The following is a 19,490-nucleotide window of genomic DNA, read 5'->3' on the forward strand; positions in this document are numbered from 1 at the left end:
TCACAAAATTAACTCTGATGGCAATCCAGGTCAGGTACAGAGCACAGAGACACAACAACAAACTGGCGCCTTCTTGCAATTCCATTTCCATGTCAATGCCATGGACCATGGGGCTGACTGCCATCCTCGTCGCCAATGTAGAAATCAATGAAGTCTCGTAGACAGCTCTTGTAGATGGTATTTTATTCTTCAAGTGACATCTTGGTAAGTCCAATGTAAGTCTTAATATAAGCCCCACCAGGAGCAGCCTCCTGGCTGCTCAGCTCATCTTCTCCAAATGTTCCCCCTTCAAGTACAAACATCCATAGCATTCCAAATGACATCATATAGCTTGAGCATCAGGCAGAGAACCAGGGCAAGGGAGATGCATTACATAAGAAGCAGATTACTATTACATATACTCTAACTGAAGAGCCTTACCCTCTTAACTTGGCTAAACAGGAATACTGTACCAGGAACACAAATCATGCTTTTTATATGTAAACCCTTACCCACCAGGGTTGCCCCTTGGTGGCATGCTTCACCATTAAGTTCCTACCTGTTCTTCTGCAGAAAGAGGCATGTTGTCACCTGTGAACTGCACGGGAGCACTAGATGGGATTCAACCAATGTAATAGCGAGTTAAAACTTTACCAAAATGATCGAGGGAATCGCAGCCCTTGGTCCAGCATGAATGATAGTCAATGCTAATGCATCTTTGTTCAGAAAACAACAGAGAAAAAGTAGTAAAAGGTTCAGATTGTCAGATAGAAAATAATGTTATTACTTACCCCATGGTATGCAAGTTATTGTGGCGTTTGTCTTTACAGTTGTGTTCCTGGCTACTCCGGAAGCTACTGTGAAATCGGATACTCTCGGGGTGTCCCTCCTGGAACAGGTAAGTCAAGACACCATGTTACAAGAAGCACTGTCATGTGCAGCACACTTACATCACTAGTTATCGGTCACATTCCCCTCGTTAGAGTGCTTTAAACCTCTCTTTTATGTTGTGTGTTTTCCCTTACAGCAGCGGTAGCAGTGTTGCTCACAATGATTGTCATCATAGTCATCGCAACTCTTGCCGTTGGCTCTTTCTTCAACTACAGAAAAACTGGCTCTCTTTTACCACCACTTCCCAAGTTACCGAGGTAGGTCTGACATGCATACTTCTCTGGGGAGAAAATGATAACATCTATGCTGTTTCCACATATTATTGTTATTGCTTAGAGGAAGACTTTTTTAAGGTCATGTGAACCTTATAGCTTGAGAACCTGAAAAATATATCCAAGAATAAGGTGCCTTTGTGTCAGCGAGTACGGAGGAAGGACGGAATAGTCACCGAAGAAGGGTTAACTTTTTTCAGTCAATGAGAACCCGCTTGAATGTTGTCTCCCATCCACAGTGTTCAGGACCTGTGTGGTGCACTGGTTCGGGTCAAAATGGGACCAGACAGGCATAGCCTGACAGTATTTTCCAGACAACGCAATGGCTTAGGTATTAATAGCTGTTCATGGCTATGAAGTAATTTAAATCAATTGGTGGCAAATTACTAATTTGCTTCCGAAGGATTATACAAATTTGCACATAGGATATGCTATATGACCTAGTCTTAAGACTACCCTTTTTTTTAAGGATAACTCAGCGACTATCTGATGATAAATTAAGATATAGTAAAGAATGCATGAAAGATCTGCAATAGGTACCTGGAATATATGACAGAAAAGTTTTTGTTTGCACATGTGCAGCTGTGTGTTTTTGATGGACTAAAACCAAAGTCTGACGCACTCAAGATTTATTGACCAAAGGAGGAGACAGATACTTTATCTGCCTCCTTCTACATCCTATTGTGCTCTGTTGAAGTAGGCGAGAAAGTGCTCTCTGCATATGCCATACCTTGTAGATACTGCCATGTTCTTCTTTTGGTGATCTAATCTTATGGATGGGAAAATTTGCTAAGTCTTCCACCTTGAAACCTTAATCATTTGTTTCTGTCAGCTTTGCAAACCACAGAGTGAAGTTAAAAAAACAAATGCTCGCAAAAATGGGGCTCTGTGCTGTGGTGGGAATGTTCCCTCTGCAGTGCCTACCCTGAATGTGTCTCTGCGTTCATTTCCTTAAAACCGGGCAGCACATCCCTCTTTTTTCAGCCCCAAGAGGCCTCAGGAAAGGTAGACCAACAAGGGGCTCTTGTGTTACCCCACTGCTACCCAGGCAAAAGCATGGAAGTACAATTACCTTCACCCACTGTACCACCCATAATGGAATGTACATCCAGATGCACTGTATGTTGGTGGTGAAGTGAAACTACACATCGGACAAAGTCTGGGAAATTCACCGACTACACCCAGGTTCCCAGGAGTAGGGAATCAATTTGCTCTATCATATTTGGTATTAAATCACTATTCCAAAAATCCCTGCATTTTGTGATATTTTATTTCCTGAGACCATATCAGTTTTACTCTGGTAGTGGGAGAGAATAGTAGTGTATCAGTCTCACTCCAGTTCCCCAATGCTCTGCATATTTCATAATCTTTCTTGACTTCCGCTCCATAGTTCCCCCAGATATGTGCTTGTTGTCCATGTGAAAGAGCAAAGCTGACTCAAACCCACTACAAAGTTGATTTGCATAAATTCCCAATTCACCATTTGTAGTGATATTTTGATTTATGGTAAAACCAGCATGTGCCAAGTAATCTAAATCTGTGATGTGATAACATTGGCCCACACCATGCAAAAGCGTGTGGCATTTTCACAAACAGAAGGCTGGTGGTAATCGAGCTAAAATGTGTAAATGGGTCGTAACTCTCTTACAGCTCATTATGCCTCATCTCAGACCACTAAATCATGAGGGAAAGCCCTGTCGGATGGTATTTTCACCACATGTTTTCATGCTTTATCATCAAAAGCTATATCCTTGTCTGCAGCTTGCTGTATAGCTAAAGCATAACATTCACAAAAAAGAGGTTGTTTCTCTAGAAACTAGGCACAAGTTGGGTATCAAGGTCAGCCGCGGTCGGCAGTAGGAGTTCCTGCAGGGCGGAGACGTGGGGAGGGGGAGGGGCAGGGTGGGGGGTAGTAATGTATGGATTACGGAGTTTAACAGGTAAGTAAACATATAAATAAATAAAACGAATTTCGTTGGGCGCACTGCATCGCATTTGGTTTGCATGATAATGAGTAGAGAGCTGTCTGCTTTCAGCCACTTCATCAAGTTTCCTCAACTTTCTAATGTTTAAGAAGGTGAATTCGGATAATTTTGCAGATCATTACTTGATATGCCATCTAAGTATTTCTGTTCCCCATATGGAAAATGCTCTTTACAATACCATGATTACTAAAGTTATTTATTGTTTATTCTTTAGTTTAAGCAGTTTGGTGAAGTCGACAGAGAACAGCAGCAGTAATGGGGTTACATTCCGATCTGGCACAGACATTACTATGGACGTTGGCATGTCAGGCTTTGGTGCAGACTCAACCATAGACAGAGCAATGCAACTGGTAAGTTGGAATCTGCAAATACATGTTTGGTTTTTATGTGTTTCTATAGGAAGAATAAAGCATATATTAAAATGTAGTAACATCACATTTTTAGAATGCTTTTGTAGAGTAACATGGTCTATACCTCTAAATAATGTGTGCATACACAGATTGCATACCTAGAGCGACCACTGCACTCCAGGTCATTACAGACACTGTTTCCAGTTCAAAACCTTTCAATTACAAATCAGTGTTTTCAAGTGCATTAGTGTAATTTGTTCAGCGGAAGCTAAACAAGACGACTCAGTTCCCCAATTATATTAGACTGTCTCAGAAAATTCCAGGACTAGGTATAGAATCAGACATGGTATGGAAGGTGGTGGTTATCCTCGGTGTACGCCAAATAATTCATAATTTAAGTCAAAATTAGTTTAGAGGTAGTCTGGCTCTTGCATTGCATGTGGCAAGACAAATTCTAATTTAAACGTTTTCACAGTTCAAAAATGTTTCAAGCCATAAACAATGTCATATCTGATGACTTTGCAATATAAAGAAAATAAGTCTTTCTTTCTTTAAAAATAATGACATTTTTAAAGGTATAATTTCTGAGAATATTTTCTCATCCTCCTACTGTCTTAGCAGAGTCCAACAGAAGTCCAAGAAGTACAAATCCAGAGTTCTTTCACCCCATACAGGCATTCATCAGTAAGCTAGGCCCTCTATCCTATTCTATTTCTCCAATTTGTCTCAAATTGTCTTCCATTGTGCAATGGTTTAAAAATGGAGTTGGAGAGTTAAAGAAAGTGGGAACATCTACTTAGTCCAAGAATGCAACATCACCGATCCATCCCTTATTGACTCTTCCTTGGGCTGGACAAACCTCCTTTGATGTATTCTAGAAATTTCAAAGAAGGTGATTTAAACTATGGTTTAGAAGAACATATCTGCTGAGATTACCTCCTGCAGCCAGAATTGGTTTCTTCCCTCCAAGATTTAAAGGGAGCTGACCAGCGACTGGTGCCAGAGGTCTACCGGCTCTTTATTTGCCTTTGTAAAAACACAATTTCTAGGCTTATTAGAGATAGGCACTTTATGGAGATTTACTCTCACCCCTTCTCCTCCCAGGAGAAGGCTACTCCCACCCAATGGGCCTATTTCCCTGAGGAAGGTTTTGATCAACCAGCTGCCCAGCAAAGTAATTAACTTGCCCCAGCACTGTAGTTCAAAACCTGGATCTCAAGGCAGACACAAGGACATTTTTACGATTTTAAAACACCAGAGCGAACTCGTTTAGGCAACAAATGGCACAGAATAAGGGTTGTGATCCAGAAAAAATTTGGGAAAAATATGCCAGCAGCTTTTCTACTTTGAGGGTCATCACTATGACATGGACACACTTTTTACATAGACTCAGAGCAAAGACAATACAAGTCCAACCACACATTAACGTGATGTAGTATTCCACCCTTCTACATAAGTTCTTCAGTGAGCCACATAGACTCAGGAAGGGCAATACCAATGCTATAATACAGTGCATTACAATAAACTGTAGGTTCAAACATGAAGTGAACAAATATACTCCGGGCCAATACTCACATATGTATTTTGATTTTTCTTCTGAACTTTAATAATCACTGCATGATGAAGTCTGATGTTTAATATGACTCAAAGTTTGAATATTCAAGTGTGTGTTAAGCACTGACCCTGCTTACTAGTGATCACCTGGAAGTTACATCATTCCCTTCAGATGGTACTCACAAGTAGACAATTTTGAGGGTCACATCTGGTGAATGAGTTCTTTTCTATATGAAATACAGATATTGCTATGCACCAAAGAATTCTGAAACAATGTGAAGGGTATTTGAATCCCTTTTGAAGATCAAGGAACTCTAAATAACATGAATTGCGTACACTGATGCTTATTATCCCAGTGACGTTGGAGGAAAACCAATCCTGCACATATTGTTAAAGCCCATCAATGTCCTTTCTTGGACTCTAGGATTCATATCTGTTGTCATGCCTATGCACACTACTAACCATTCCTTGCTCTCTCTACTATGAAAGGTAACATTTGCAAATTTTATATTATCATCTATGATTCTGATATCCCCTCAAGACACTTTAGCTCGGATATTTCTATACTTTGCTCACTTTTTCCTAAAGTTTACCAGTTACTTCCTCTCTTTGTACTATCATAGTACTTTACCACTCGCTCAATTAATCTAGGATTGATTTACAATCTCTTCCATGTAAATTAAGGTCTCTTTTAAGTGATATCTAGCCACACTCCTTAACTGACTCACCAAAACAAGCATAGCATGATGGAGTAAAGTCTTAAATGCTAATCACACTTCACTCTTCTAAGCACCTTTAGCATAGTAATTCCTTTGGCCACTGAGAATAAGGCCAATGTAAGAAAAGCACACATTTTGCTGTCTATTCGACAAATAGCACTAGTATCAGCCTATGAAATCTTAAAAATATACTTTTACTACGTTAAGCCGATTTTCAAAATTGTTTAAGTGAACATAAATGATTTGATGATTGTGAAATTTCCATGCATTATACTGAATTAACTAATACTGTTTTCAATCAATGTATGATATACTTTTTTTTACTGGTTTCTAAATGCGTTTGCTGTTAGCTACAATTGACAGTTTGCTATGTGAAGTTGTGCTGTAAGCAATCTTGTTTCCTCATACATTCACTCACTGTCTTACTCACTCCATCACTCCTGCTATACCCACTCACTCTAGCACCCTAGCAAACATGGACTTTTGTATAGATTTATGTTTAATGTTTAAATCTTTGTATTGGCCAAAATGTTTGTGGGACCTGGAAAGTCAGATAAAATGGTACATGTAACTATTTCACACTAACTAGTTTTGTTCTTCTTGTTTCCTTTTTCTTAGAGTGATAGTTTCACTGTAGATCCAGGAAAGCAACCTATTACATTTGAAAATCCGCTGTACTTAACTAGCAGAGAAGGCAACATTAGTGTTGTGACAGTGGACCAGCCGCCCAAGGTGAGAAGGAATTGGCAACTGAAATTTAAAGCAATGTATTTCTGTTCTGTATCTCATCATTCAACAAAATTGAGGACCTTAACTGCACTTTTTGTCTGACTTACAGTGTTTGATCTGTCACTGTCACCTTTCCCCCTCTTTTATGTCATGGAGTGACATGCTCTTCAGGTATTTAGGTAGTCTGAGCAAGAAGGACGGTGGCAGACAAATTCATGTTTATGGAGCAGTGCAGTAGACCAATGCAGTGCCTATTGGAAAAGCCTCAAAACTGTTAATTTTCTAAAGGGTCACGGTGCATGGATGTAGATTTACTAAGCAGTGTAGTAAGAGTATCATTACCCACTCTTTGATTGCTGGTAATATCACATTGTTGACCAACATTGTTCTGCCCCTAGACCTTTAATGGCCTCTTATTTTCAGTTGTTTGGTTAGTGACATGGTAAAGTCTGAAAACAAAAGAGAGTAAATGTGGCTGCTTATCTTCTATTTCTATTACTACATGTGTGACTCTTTAAACCAATGGTATCAAGTGGAATGTTTAAGGAGCAAATGATACGTTGAACAGCACCTGCTGATTTAGCCAACTTATATCCATGCAAAACCACCTTTTTCAAAGTAATGTTTTTACAAATAATAGGGGCAATAAGACAAAATATCAATCCACACTGCTGCTTTTGCCGCTGGTCTTGTACCCAGCATAAGAAGACAAAAAGTTTTCCAGTGTGGTGTTTTGGAATCTTCAGTAGAGGCAAAGTCACACATGAAATGTTAATCAACCGCAATAGAAAGTGAAAAGAATAATTGAAAATAGAGACAGTATTTTGTAGACGATTATCTTGTGTTTTCAATATCTGAGTGTTGTCAGCATAACATTTACATTTTAAACCAAACAAGCATAGCCAAAGGGCACACATATTGATTGGAAAGAGTAGGGCTAATTAAGGAGCCCTGAGGAACACCCTGAGATGAAAATTTGAACTCAAAATTTTGAACGCTTAGAAAATCTACTTGAGTGGCAGCAAAATCAACTTGAGTATCTTCTGTGTGGAGCCATTCACTCTGATTTCTCAGCGCAGAACACGCTATGGGCGCTACATCACAGCGCATGCAGCGCAACATGCCTATTTCTGCCCATTGGCAGAACTCCGCTGAATCTAACAGAGTTTTATACCAACTCAATAGAATTCCGCAGAGTTAAATTCAAGGAGTTGCACCCACTCCTACAATAATACAGCAGAAAGAAGGTTAAAAAACAGCCCTGGTCTGCTGAAGTCACAGATCATTGAGGACCGACACTAAAGGGTCTCAGTACCATGAGAATGAAGGAACCCCGTTTGGACTTCAATGGGAATCCTATGACTTTCCAAAATGGAATGCCATTGTTTACTGATGACCTCCGGTAATAATGCAATGTATTTTGTTTCCAGTGGAGGGATAGTATTTGAGTTATTAATGTTTTATATACTTATTATGTGTGTGAGCCATAAGGATTAGAACAACAGCCTAGCACGTATTGTGCTGCGCCTCCCTTAACAATGGTAACAAATACCATTTAACATTATTTTTAAAGATAATTAACTAAAACCAGGATGCAAGGGATTACATTTATGCAGTACGGTAAAATCACATTGAACTATAAATGGAGTTTATCCATGTGTAAAGCACTTGTAATATGCAGTCTGTGAGGCAGTAAATAGTGAGTTCCTGTTGTCAAGATTGCTCTACTGCAGTAATATATTGAAATGTAACCTTGGTACTGCAGCAATACATGTGTGAATATTTGTTTAGTAGTACAGTTACTCAAACATGTTATTGGGACATTTTTAATTTCACAGTCATAGCATAGGTGTGTGTGTGTGTTTGTTTGTGTGTGAATGTGGCCCTTCAACACATTCTCGTATAGCAAGTGTTCCAACATATGCACATTCACAAATGTATTAAAATAGTGCAATGATAAAAATTATTGTTATAGCAACAGTACAGCGTAGCTGACTCAAGCCTGTTTAATTTCTCACAGTATGCATGGTACGAAGGTTTGACAGAGGACTGCTCAGTGTGATTTTCTCAATGTATGAATTTAATCTTTTTTCTCTTGCTTCTAGTTTAGACCCTTAGTTATAACTAGTACACATGACAAAAGAGCATAACTCATTACTCAAGATAAATAGACCCAAACTGAAAGTCTCACCTCCATGTCAGGTCTTTTTTGGGATAGTTTGCTGCAAGCAGAGAGTCCACAGTCTAAAATGATCTTTTCAAAATGTATTAACACATTATTTTGGCCTAGTAGTAACTGCCCATGGTGTTAAAAGGTAGGTCCATTGCCCTACACACTGATGACAGTGGGCTTCTGGTTTCTGGGAAGAATACCCACTGAAAGGTTGGGAGGGTCCATGGACTCACAAACACTTTGCAAAACGGGAGATGACTTTGATCCAGATTAATTTGTATTTCCATTTAGGCATAGTGCGTGTTTCTTCGAGAGAATACCCTGAGTAAGTCTAGTGTGAATATTCCATCTTCACAAATGTCGGCTACACCATTTAGGAAAGCAGCACAACCTCTGACTGCACATATGGCTCTGCAAAGGCAGGCCTGAGCCACGGTTAGAGGGCTGCTTATGTGGGCGGCACTTAGGCCCACCAGGAGCATTTGATTTACAGGCCCATGGCACAGGTAGTTCACTTTACTAGGGACTTATAAGTAAATTAAATATGCCATTTGGAGATGAGCCAATATATCCATGTTTAGGGGAGAGAGCACAAGCAATTTAGCACTGGTTAGTAGTGGTAAAGTGAACAGAGTACTAAAGCCAGCAAAAAAGAGTGTAGAAAAGAGGACGCGGTAGGCAAAAAGCTTGAGGAAAGACTACCCTAAGGCTGTCAGGTCTAACACTTGCAAAGTATGGAAGGAAGTCTGAAAAATTCAGAAGAGAACTGCTCAGTCTATCTTGTTTTATGTCTTTCAATAAACAATTTCGTTTTCGTTGCCTAAGAACCTCTTACTTTTAAATCCGGAATATTAATCAAAACAGTGTGTAATCATTGAATGATAATTGATGCTAGGAGCATATTTCTTCCAGAAGCCAGCGCTTGTCTGCAGGTTGTTGTATTTGATGGGGCCCTACCCGCAACTCAGAGGTGGCCAAGCCACACTACACCCAGTTTGGCTCTGAGGGGGTTTTCTGCCTAGTGAGTTGAGCTCTAGGTCTGAACAAAGGCTAAAACAAAGCAGTTGCCTCTATGCAGGTGCAGCTTCGAGATTACCACATGGCCAACTTCACTTTGCAAGGCAATCAACAATATGTAACATGGGATGGTGGCCTGGTAAGTAGGTCACAGAGTCAGACCAAAGGCTAGGCAGGACAACACCACCTGTGCAGGCCCTGCAGCAAACACCCACATGGCCGATGCCTGCTTCACAGACCTTCCGCTTGTGTAGCATAGGTTGACAGCTGGTCAATGAAAGAACTTACCCAATCAATCAATCAGTCAATCTTCATGATTTATAAAAGCATGGCTAATCACCCGATAGGGTATCTAGGCATTTGCAGGCCCCGGAAGCTTATTCAAACATCCAGGTCTTGTGGGCCATTCAGAATTCTGGAAGCAAGATGATTGTCAGCAGGTGCTTGGGGATGCTGTTCCAGGTCTTTGCTGTGATGTGGGAGAAGGAGTGTCCTTCACTTCTGCTTCAGTAAATGTGGGGAGTATGGGCAAGTGGAAGGGAGGCGGAACATAGTCTTCTCAATGGTTGGTAGAAGTTCAGGCAGTGGTTAATGTAGGCGAGTCCTTGGTTGTGTAGAGCCTTCTGTGCGTGGGTCAGCAGCTTGAATTGCCATCTCTTCTGTACGGGGAGCCAGTGGAGTTTCCTGATGTGAGGTGTGATGTGGGTTCATCAGGTAAGGCTGAGGGCGGGTCCGGCTGTGACTTTCTATATGGTCTGAAATCTCTGTAGAAGTTGTGAGGCCGATTCCTACGTAAAGGGCATTGCCATAGTCCAGTTGGCTGATGATGAAGGCTTGTGTCATGGCGCGTCTCATATGTAGGGGTAGCCACTTGAAAATCCTATGTAGCATGTGCAGAGTTAGGAAGCAGGTGAAAGAGATGGTGTTGATCTATGATCTATGGTGAGCTTGTCAATGATGATTCCGAGGTTTCTGGCGTGGTTAGAGGGAGTGGGTGCGGGTCCTATGTTTGATGGCTACCAGAAGTTGTTCCATGTGTTGCTGCTGTTGCCAAAGATCAGTACTTCTGTCTTGTCTGTGTTCAACTGTAGGCAGTTTTTCTTCATCTAATCAGCAATGGTTGTCATGTATCTGTGGAAGTTTGTTGTGGTGGCGGTGGGGTCATCGGTGAATGAGAGGATGAGTTGTGTGTCGTCTGCGTAGGAAATTATTTTGAGGCAGTGGGATATGACGATGTTGCCCAGCGGGGTAATATATGCTTTGAAGAGCGTGGGGATGATGGATGAACAGCCCTGAGGGACACCACAGCGGATCTCCTTGGGTTCAGAGGTGAAAGTTGGGAGAGGGATCATCTGGGTTCTTCCGGTGAGGAAGGAGGTGATCCATCTAAGTGCGTCCCCTTGGATGCTGATGTTGTGGAGTCTTTTGATCAGTGTGTGGTGAGATACACTGCTCAAACTGGTCCATGAAGAAGTGTGTTTATTAAAATATTTCCCGGACCACGTGCCAGCTAGCAGGTCCTTTCCTTGAAAAACCTTGCCTGGGGTCCATGAGCATTGCAAGAACATTGTTTTTATTTTAGTGTTTGGGGTACTGCGTGCTCTTTTGCACCCCCCACATGAAAACAATGGTTAGAACATTTACCCCCTGCAACTTTCACAGAGATGTGTAAGAGATCACTGGTTCTGAAACCATTGGAAAAAGAAGACTAAAAACCACATGGTTGTTTTGATATATTTCAATAAATCACATCGACAAGCACTAGAATACACACTGTACATATTATTTATTAATACAGAGGATTTGTTTTTATTCTGCAGCACTTTTCTCCAGCATTTGAAATTAGAAATGTCTTTTCTGCAGCATTTGAAATTAGAAATGTCTTTTGCATTACTACTGTTGACATAAAACAGAGAGTGGCTGCATATCACATGCTTGCAATATAAAAATCAGTCAAATAAAATAGAAATAAATAGAATAGATAACACAGTATCATAAAATAGAAAACACACATTTTGACAAAAAATACTGATGTTAGGGTCACTAAATTATCACATTTGCAATTTATCACAGTTAAGGTGCATGTTTATGGAGCCAGTGATGACTCTACTTTGCCATTTATGAGCTAATGTCTCTTTGCTTTTCTTTTCCAGACAACAGTCACAAATACTGGAGAGGCAGCAGGAGGAAGTTTTGAGAATCCTTTTTATGCTACTCTAGAATCTTTTGCTCCACCGAAACCTTCCCCAAGTGCAGATACTGCACAGGTAAGAACATGGCCATTCATTTTACCTACCTGATAAATGAATGTATGGAAATGGTCTAAGGAACAAAAATACCCACAGCTACTTCCTGTCTCACTGGGGAGTTTCATCAATCTGTGAAACTACAGTAGCTATGAGGCAGAGTGGCTTTTGAAGGACCGCATACTGTAAAGTAGTCTGGCTGTAGTCGCTGTGCATGTATACACTCAAAAGTAATGGCAGAAGCAGACAGCCCATGCTGTTCAGTCTGCCAATATTGTCCACACTCTGGAGCCTTTGAAGGTACATAGGGCAATATTTATCACAGTTTTGCGACACCCTTGAGTCACGCAAGGTAACGCAAGGGCACTTAAAACCTAAACGAGATTTACTAAGCCACGCTAGGCCAGCTTGCATGGCCCTGGGTGGTTAGTAAATCTGGAGTAAAGAAAGGCAGCGCAAGTCTCGAACTTTAGTTACTCTGCCCCTGGGAGGCGTTCCATGAGTGAAGCGTGAGTGTTCCCATGCATCCCCTGGTGGATTCTGGTACATTCCTAGATTCACCATGGATGGTAGTCCTGAGAATGCATCAACATGCTATGCCTACCCAGGGGAGGTGCAATGGGGAGAAATATCTTTATTTCCCCTCATTGTTTCCTATTTCTCTGTCTACTGCATTTTGCAGCACACATAAAAAGAGAAAAAAGACTCAAATGATTATTTTTGTGCAGGAAGGTGCTTCTGTCTGCATAAAAACAAACCTGCCTGCAACACTGGCACCCTTGCTTGGTGCAAGAGGGCCTGCGTTGGCGCTAGACAGCACATAGTGCGCCAATGCAAGAAGGGGACAGGAATGCACCACATATTTTGAAATATGGAGCATTCTTGCCCGCTATCAAGCAACACAGCGTGACAAGGTGTCTTGTTGCTGTGCATTGCGTGTATTTCAATAAATATGCCCCTCAGTCTTCATTGAACTTAGATGTACTGCTCACGTTTGTCTGAAAGGTAAACCGTTTGGGAAACGAGTTCTAAATATATTGGTGTCAAAATATCATGTCTAAATATTGATCGAACCAAGATATTGTGAAGGGGAGTATAGATTTTCCGTTAACTCCATGTGCATGTATGTACCTTGACTATATATATTGCGTAAGTACATAAATGTGGTGTTTAGAATAGTAAGTTTATACTTATTATTAATATGCACTTACTTTCACAATATTTTGGTTCTCGATATTTAGGCCAAAATATTTTGGCATACAACTGTCTGACATGACCATTTGGATTTATTTTCCTGTTTTTGTCTCCACCCCTCTTTTCGTAGGCAGTATCTTTTTGTCATCACCATCTTATCCGTAAAAAACATATATTATTCTTTTGAGCCTGAAATCTAACCAGCCCTACTTCTGGAAATGCTAGTCTTCTTTACATTAGTATTCTTACTGCTCTACCTATGCCCTCTCTCCTTGAGGGGCAGGAAGAAATACGGTCGACCTTTGTCTCGCCACCTGGCAATTGCCAATGAGATGCAGGACAGACCATGTCACTAGAACGCCATCCTTGCCCAGGCTTGACAGTTGCACTTATTACTTGTAATAGTAAATATTATCTGGAAAAAATATTAGAATTTCAAAAAAATGTATAGAGAATAAACTAAATATTTTTCTTGGGTGCAAGTGTGGTATTTTTCAAAATCCAAGATTGCTGCAACGAGATGTCCCTTCAAACCAATTGCATGACTACTGAACAGCCTGTTATGATCTTTTGCCTTTTACAGAGTTTGATTTATGTGTAGTAACCTTTTATTCGAAAAACCTTGCCCATTTCGTAATCTCGTGCTAAGGTGCCTTTTTATCTTGCAGGAGTCAAAGTGGAGTTTCTTTAAAAGAAAATTGAAACAAAGCACTAACTTTGAAAATCCAATATACGGAGAGGTAATGCTTCTCTCATTTCATTTTCCTTAGAGTTTTGCATTTTTAGTAATTGTCTGTGATCCTTGCTTCTGACTAAGCAGCAGACCTGATACCACAGATGGATACCTACTATTCCCATCCTCCTTCTCCTCCCTCTCATTCGCTTTCTTCTTCTTCTTAATATTATTTGTAGTAGTATTATTATCCTAATAATAATACTAGCACAACAACGATCATAGCAATAACAATAAGAAAATAATAATAATAACAACAACAATATTATTAATAATAATTAGGTAAATATAATGGTCGCACAGTTACTGCTTTGAAGAATGCATCAGTGGTTCTGCCACCCCTTCAGGCTTATTATTCTAAAGTGGGCCATATTACTCATTGTAGACAACTGATGAAAAGAACCTCAGAGGCAAAGGTTTCAAGTTTGAGAAAAGGGTTGCCCTTGAGATTCTCACATCGACTCAAGTAGTCCATCTGGAAATGGAGCGTGTGAATTATAGTGCAGTATGGGACACCTCTGTTGTCTCTAAATCAATCAATCAATCAATCAATCAATCAATCAATCAGAGTACTTGTAAAGCGTGCTACTTATCCGTGAGGGTCCCAAGGCGCTGAGGGGAGGGGGGTGCTGCTACTGCTCCTCAAACAGCCAGGTCTTGAGGAGTCTTCTGAAGGTGAGTAGGTCTTGGGTCTACCGTATGTGGGTAGGGAGGGTGTTCCAGGTCTTGGCGGTGAGGTAGGAGAAGGTCGTTCGTTGGATGCGGGGGACAGCGGCGAGGGCAAGGCTGGCGGAGCGGAGCTGGCGGGTGGGGGTGTGGAAGCCTAGTCTGCTGTTCAGGTAGGCTGGTCCGACGTTGTGGAGTGCTTTGTGTGCGTGGGTGAGGAGCTTGAAGGTGATCCTCTTGTCAATGGGGAGCCAGTCTAGGTCTCTCAGGTGGGGGGTGATGTGGCTGCGGCAGGGGACGTTGACGATCAGTCAGGCGGAGGCGTTTTGGAGGCGTTGTAGTCGTCGTAGGTGTTTGGCTGGGATTCCTGCATAGAGTGCTTTGCCGTAGTCCAGACTGCTGCTGACGAGGGCCTGTGTCACCGTTCTTCTTGTTTCGGTCGGGATCCACTTGTAGATCCTGCAGAGCATGTGGAGGGTGTTGTAGCAGGAGGAGACGGCGTTGACCTGCTTAGACATGGAGAGGCAGGAGTCGAGGATTAATCTTAGATTGCGTACATGGTCGGTGGGTGTTGGTGTTGTTCCCAGTGTGGTCGGCCACCAGGAGTCGTCCCAGGCTGAGGGGGTGGGTCCGAGGATGAGGACCTTCGTCTTATCCGAGTTCAGCTTCAGACAGCTGCTCCTCATCCAATTGGCGACAGCCTTCATTCCCTCATGGAGGTTGGTTTTGGGGTGTGCGGGTCCTTGGTGAGGGAGAGGATGAGATGGGTGTCGTCAGCGTAGAAGATGATGTTGAGGTTGTGATGGTGGGCCACTTGTGCGAGGGGGGCCATGTAGACGTTGATCAGCGTTGGGCTGAAGGATGAGCCCTGGGGGTCGCCACAGATGATGTCGGTGGCTTCGGATCGGAAGGGTGGGAGGCGGAGAGGAAGGAGGTGGTCCAGTCAAGAGCCTTCTCTTGGATTCCGGCTTCTAGGAGGCATGTCTTTAGAGTGCGATGGCAGACCGTGTCAAAGGCAGCTGACAGGTCCAGGAGGATTATGGCTGATGTTTCGCTGTTGTCTAGTTGGCACCTGATGCCGTCTGTGGCGGCGATGAGGGCCGACTCGGTGCTGTGGTTTTGTCTGAATACGGACTGGGACGGGTCCAATATGTTGTTGTCTTCGAGGTGGCGGGCCAGTTGCATGTTGACGATTTTCTCGATGACCTTTGCTGGGAACGGGAGCAGGGAGATGAGCCGGAAGTTCTTGAGTTCCTTGGGGTCTGCTTTGGGCTTCTTGAGGAGGACGTTGATTGCGGCATGCTTCCAGCTTTCTCGGAATGTCGCTGTTTCGAAGGAGATGTTGATGACCTTCCGTAGTTGGGGTGCGATGGCTGCATCTGCTTTGTTGAATATGTGGTGTAGGCACGGGTCAGACGGAGACCCTGAGTGAATGTAGTTCATGACCTTGCGTGTCTCGTCGTCGTTGACGTTGGAACAGGAGGTCAGGCGGTAGGCGCTGGTGGTGTTCACAGGGGAGGTCAAGCGTAGTCGGGGTGGTCGTGGTGTTGAAGCTGTCATGGATGTCAGCGATCTTGCGGTGGAAGAAGATGGCTAGTGAGTCGCACAGTTCTTGCAAGAGTGGGATGTCGTTGGGGTTGGAGAGCTCCTTTACGATGCTGAAGAGCTCTTTGCTGTTGTGTGCATTGTTATCCAAGCGATCTTTGAAGGAGGATCTCTTGGCTAATCTGATGAGGTAGTGGTGTCTGCTGGTGGCGTCCTTGTGGGCTGCGTGGTTGTCCAGTGTGCGTTCGTGGAGCCATGTCTTCTCCAGTTTCCGGCATGCGCGTTTAGAGGTCTGGAGCTCGTTGGGGAACCAGGTGGTTCTCTTGTTGGCATGGCTGTTGGAGGGTTTCTTGAGCGGGGCGAGGGTGTTGGCGCAGTCGTCGATCCACTGTCTGAGGTTTCGGGCTGTGGCGTCTGGGTTGGTGGGGTTGGTGGGTGGGTTCTTGGCGAGGAAGGTCATCAGCTGGTCTTCATTGACTTTGCTCCAGCAGCGGCGAGGCAGCTGTTGGGTGCGGTGGTGAGTGGTTGGTGTCTTGAAGGTGAAATGGATGCAGCAGTGGTCGGTCCAGTGGAGTTCGGTGGTGTGGTCGAAGGTGACGTGGGAGCCTGTGGAGAAGACGGGATCCAGCGTGTGGCCGGCGGCGTGGGTGGGTGCGGTGACGAGTTGTCTGAGGCCCAGGTTGGCGAGGTTGGCGATCAGGGTGGCGGATTTGGCGTTGTTGTTGTTCTCGAGGTGGAAGTTCAGGTCCCCGAGGAGGATGTAGTCTGAATGAAGGCGCGTTATCTTCCGCTTTCAGGGACGTATTTGAAAGACACTGCTGAAAAGATTTATAATGACCATATATGTTGCTTTTGTACTCCAGACCATTCTCTAATCTCCCATTCTATTGGTACTTTTGGAGGCACCGAAGTTGCTTCAGATGTAGATATATCTTTAGATATTTTTGGCCAGACCATGGGAGAGCTGAGAATCATATTCATGGCTGGTGTTTAATATGACACTCGCATTACCAGTTATTTAAAGCGCTGACAGTCCCCTTTGGGAGGCAGAATGCTTTACCTGAGGATGATTTTTCATGAGCGGTTAACCCTATGAGAATTTTCCATGAAGCGGAAAAGGCTGCATATAGTGAACTAAAGGATGTACAGTGACAAAGGATTATGGGCCAGATGTAGGTGGCTAAATACCGGTCGGTAACGCCGAAATTTGGTAAATATCAGCATTACCAACCGGTATATAGCCTTTCCTAATGTAGGTAAGGAATCGGTAAATAAGATAATACCGATTCCTTAAATGCAATTTAGGAAGCACATTAAAGAGTGCTTTTGAGCCTTAAGAAATCGGTAATTACCACCAACATCAAGGTGTTGGTAATTACCGATCTCCTTTAAAAAAAAATCACTTTTTTGTTTATTGTTAAGTGCCATGTGGCACACATTCATGCCCTTAAGGCATGTATGTGTGTCACATGTGTACACATGCACATTTCAGGGGTGCAACAGGGTGTCCTTTTTACACCCTGGCACCCTTGAAAGTGCTCCCGCTATTAGCTATTCAGTAATACCAAATCTCTAATAGTGAATGTCTTCACATTCATTCCTATGGGCCTACAAGCCCATAGAAAGGAATGGGTAGGTATTCCTTATTACCGAATCTCAATTACCGATTCGGTAATAAGGAATATTAAGGATTCAGTATCTTTACCTACATAGGAAATACCAATTTCTTAGTAGCGAATCGGTAAAATTTGCTATTAAGAAATCGATATTTCAGATTTACCTACATCTGGCCCTAAGTTATCAAAGGTGGTGGAAGCAGCAACTGTAGGTGAGATAATAAAACGCGTATTTATAGAAAGAGTATCCACAAAGAAATAGCTACAATTTCTAAGATTAACGAAATGGATAATAATTATGAATACTTAGGAGTAACAGATCTAACATAATATAAAAAAAACTCACAATAGCACAGCAAGATAAAAGAGGGGGTAGCGAAGTAAAAGAGGAAGAAGGTACATGAGGTTCTGCAATTCTCTTTTGAATGCTTCTTAGGATGATGCTATCCTGATGATCAGTGGAGTGTTATTGCCTTCTTAAAGGCCAGAATTTCAGAAAATCAATCTTAATTTATGGACTCAAGTACTGGGCAGATTTGTAGCTATAATTATTGCAGCATGTTCAGTTGCACCAGGCCAACGGGACAATAGGGGCCCATGAATCCTCAGTCATGTTGTCTTTTACTTCCCAACCTGGAATCAGGGTAGCCTACCCTACTTGTTTTCATTAAAGTCCATGGTGCCCTGGCCATGCCACTGAAGTCGAGTGAGTGGCACGGGGTGGGTTTAAATTAAGTTGTTGTGGACTGTATGATGTTGCAGTAGTCATGCTGATCTTCTCAATAGCATCTACTGTTGTGTTTTGTGTTTGCTTCTGTCATCTCTCTCTCTTTCCTTCTTCCTGTCTCTACACAGTCAAACCCCTCTATGCATAAAGCTTAGACCACACACCTTGGCCTTTGATCAGGTTGTGATTTGTATTATTTCATTAATTGATTTGGATTCAGAGATCCTTATTTCATTATGTTCTACCATGAATCCATGACAAGCTTCAAGTCTGGGTACTGCAAACTCAGGGGAAGCTTCTCTGACCCATGCACCTGCTTTAGGATGATCATGGTTCAGAAACCCTATCCATGAATGTTTTATTAGGTGATGAATGGGTATTAAAAGCTAGCCATGAGTTGGGCTTTCTCGAGAAAAGTTGCAACTGCTTTTCAGGATTCAAGCATCCTCAATATTTAAAATGACTCCCAATGTCTGTGCTGCTTATCTTGATACCACAGATCCTTGCTGTCATTTTAGGTGACAGAGAACTGTGAAACATGCATAGGATCCGCAAAGATTGTGACTCTTTAGTTTTTCAATTTACTCCAAAGGGGGTCCATTGGGGGTGCCCTGCTATGACTTGGAAGTGAGAGTAAGCACACCCATACCCTTTTTTGGCCTGTTAACTTTTCTCCAGGACACAGCACCATGTCCCCCCTTCTGAAATGCCGACCGCAACAGAAATATTTCTCTTGTGCCTAGCCAATCACATCACTCAGATCAGCAATTCCAACTCTAAAACCACGAATCAGAAATGGCCTGCGTTCTGAGTAAAGTTCTATATTCATGCCACGTTTGAAGCAAACTTGTTCAGTGGTTTTGGCTGTCGGCACATGCAAAATTTCCTGTGGGAGATAACATGGGGAAACATATATTTTCATTCCCCCTTAACTTTTTTTCCTGTGCACAGATCCGTGCAAAAAGTTGGCATGTCCAACCTCAGCTGACTATGCCAAGCAGCAGGCAAATTGGATGCCAAACTGACCATGGGGTAAAAAGTCATAGGCAAATAAAAAAAAACGTTTTAAGGGTATGTGCAACTGAGCCATAACT

At 42.5% G+C, this 19,490-nt stretch overlaps 1 protein-coding gene across 1 annotated transcript in view; it reads left to right on the forward strand.

Annotated features, from left to right (window-relative positions):
* The window catches only part of LRP2 (LDL receptor related protein 2), a 358,266-nt gene that overhangs the window by 336,616 nt on the left and 2,160 nt on the right, over positions 1 to 19,490 (forward strand). Inside the window, exons 73-78 of the mRNA XM_086956556.1 lie at positions 810 to 877; positions 1,007 to 1,127; positions 3,342 to 3,477; positions 6,369 to 6,482; positions 11,823 to 11,936; positions 13,778 to 13,849. Coding sequence (XP_086812682.1) covers positions 810 to 877; positions 1,007 to 1,127; positions 3,342 to 3,477; positions 6,369 to 6,482; positions 11,823 to 11,936; positions 13,778 to 13,849 — 625 coding nt within the window. The remainder of the gene's footprint in view (positions 1 to 809; positions 878 to 1,006; positions 1,128 to 3,341; positions 3,478 to 6,368; positions 6,483 to 11,822; positions 11,937 to 13,777; positions 13,850 to 19,490) is intronic.

This window comes from Lissotriton vulgaris, chromosome 2_1 (genome assembly GCF_964263255.1).
Source record: "Lissotriton vulgaris chromosome 2_1, aLisVul1.2, whole genome shotgun sequence".
NCBI lineage: Eukaryota > Metazoa > Chordata > Amphibia > Caudata > Salamandridae > Lissotriton > Lissotriton vulgaris.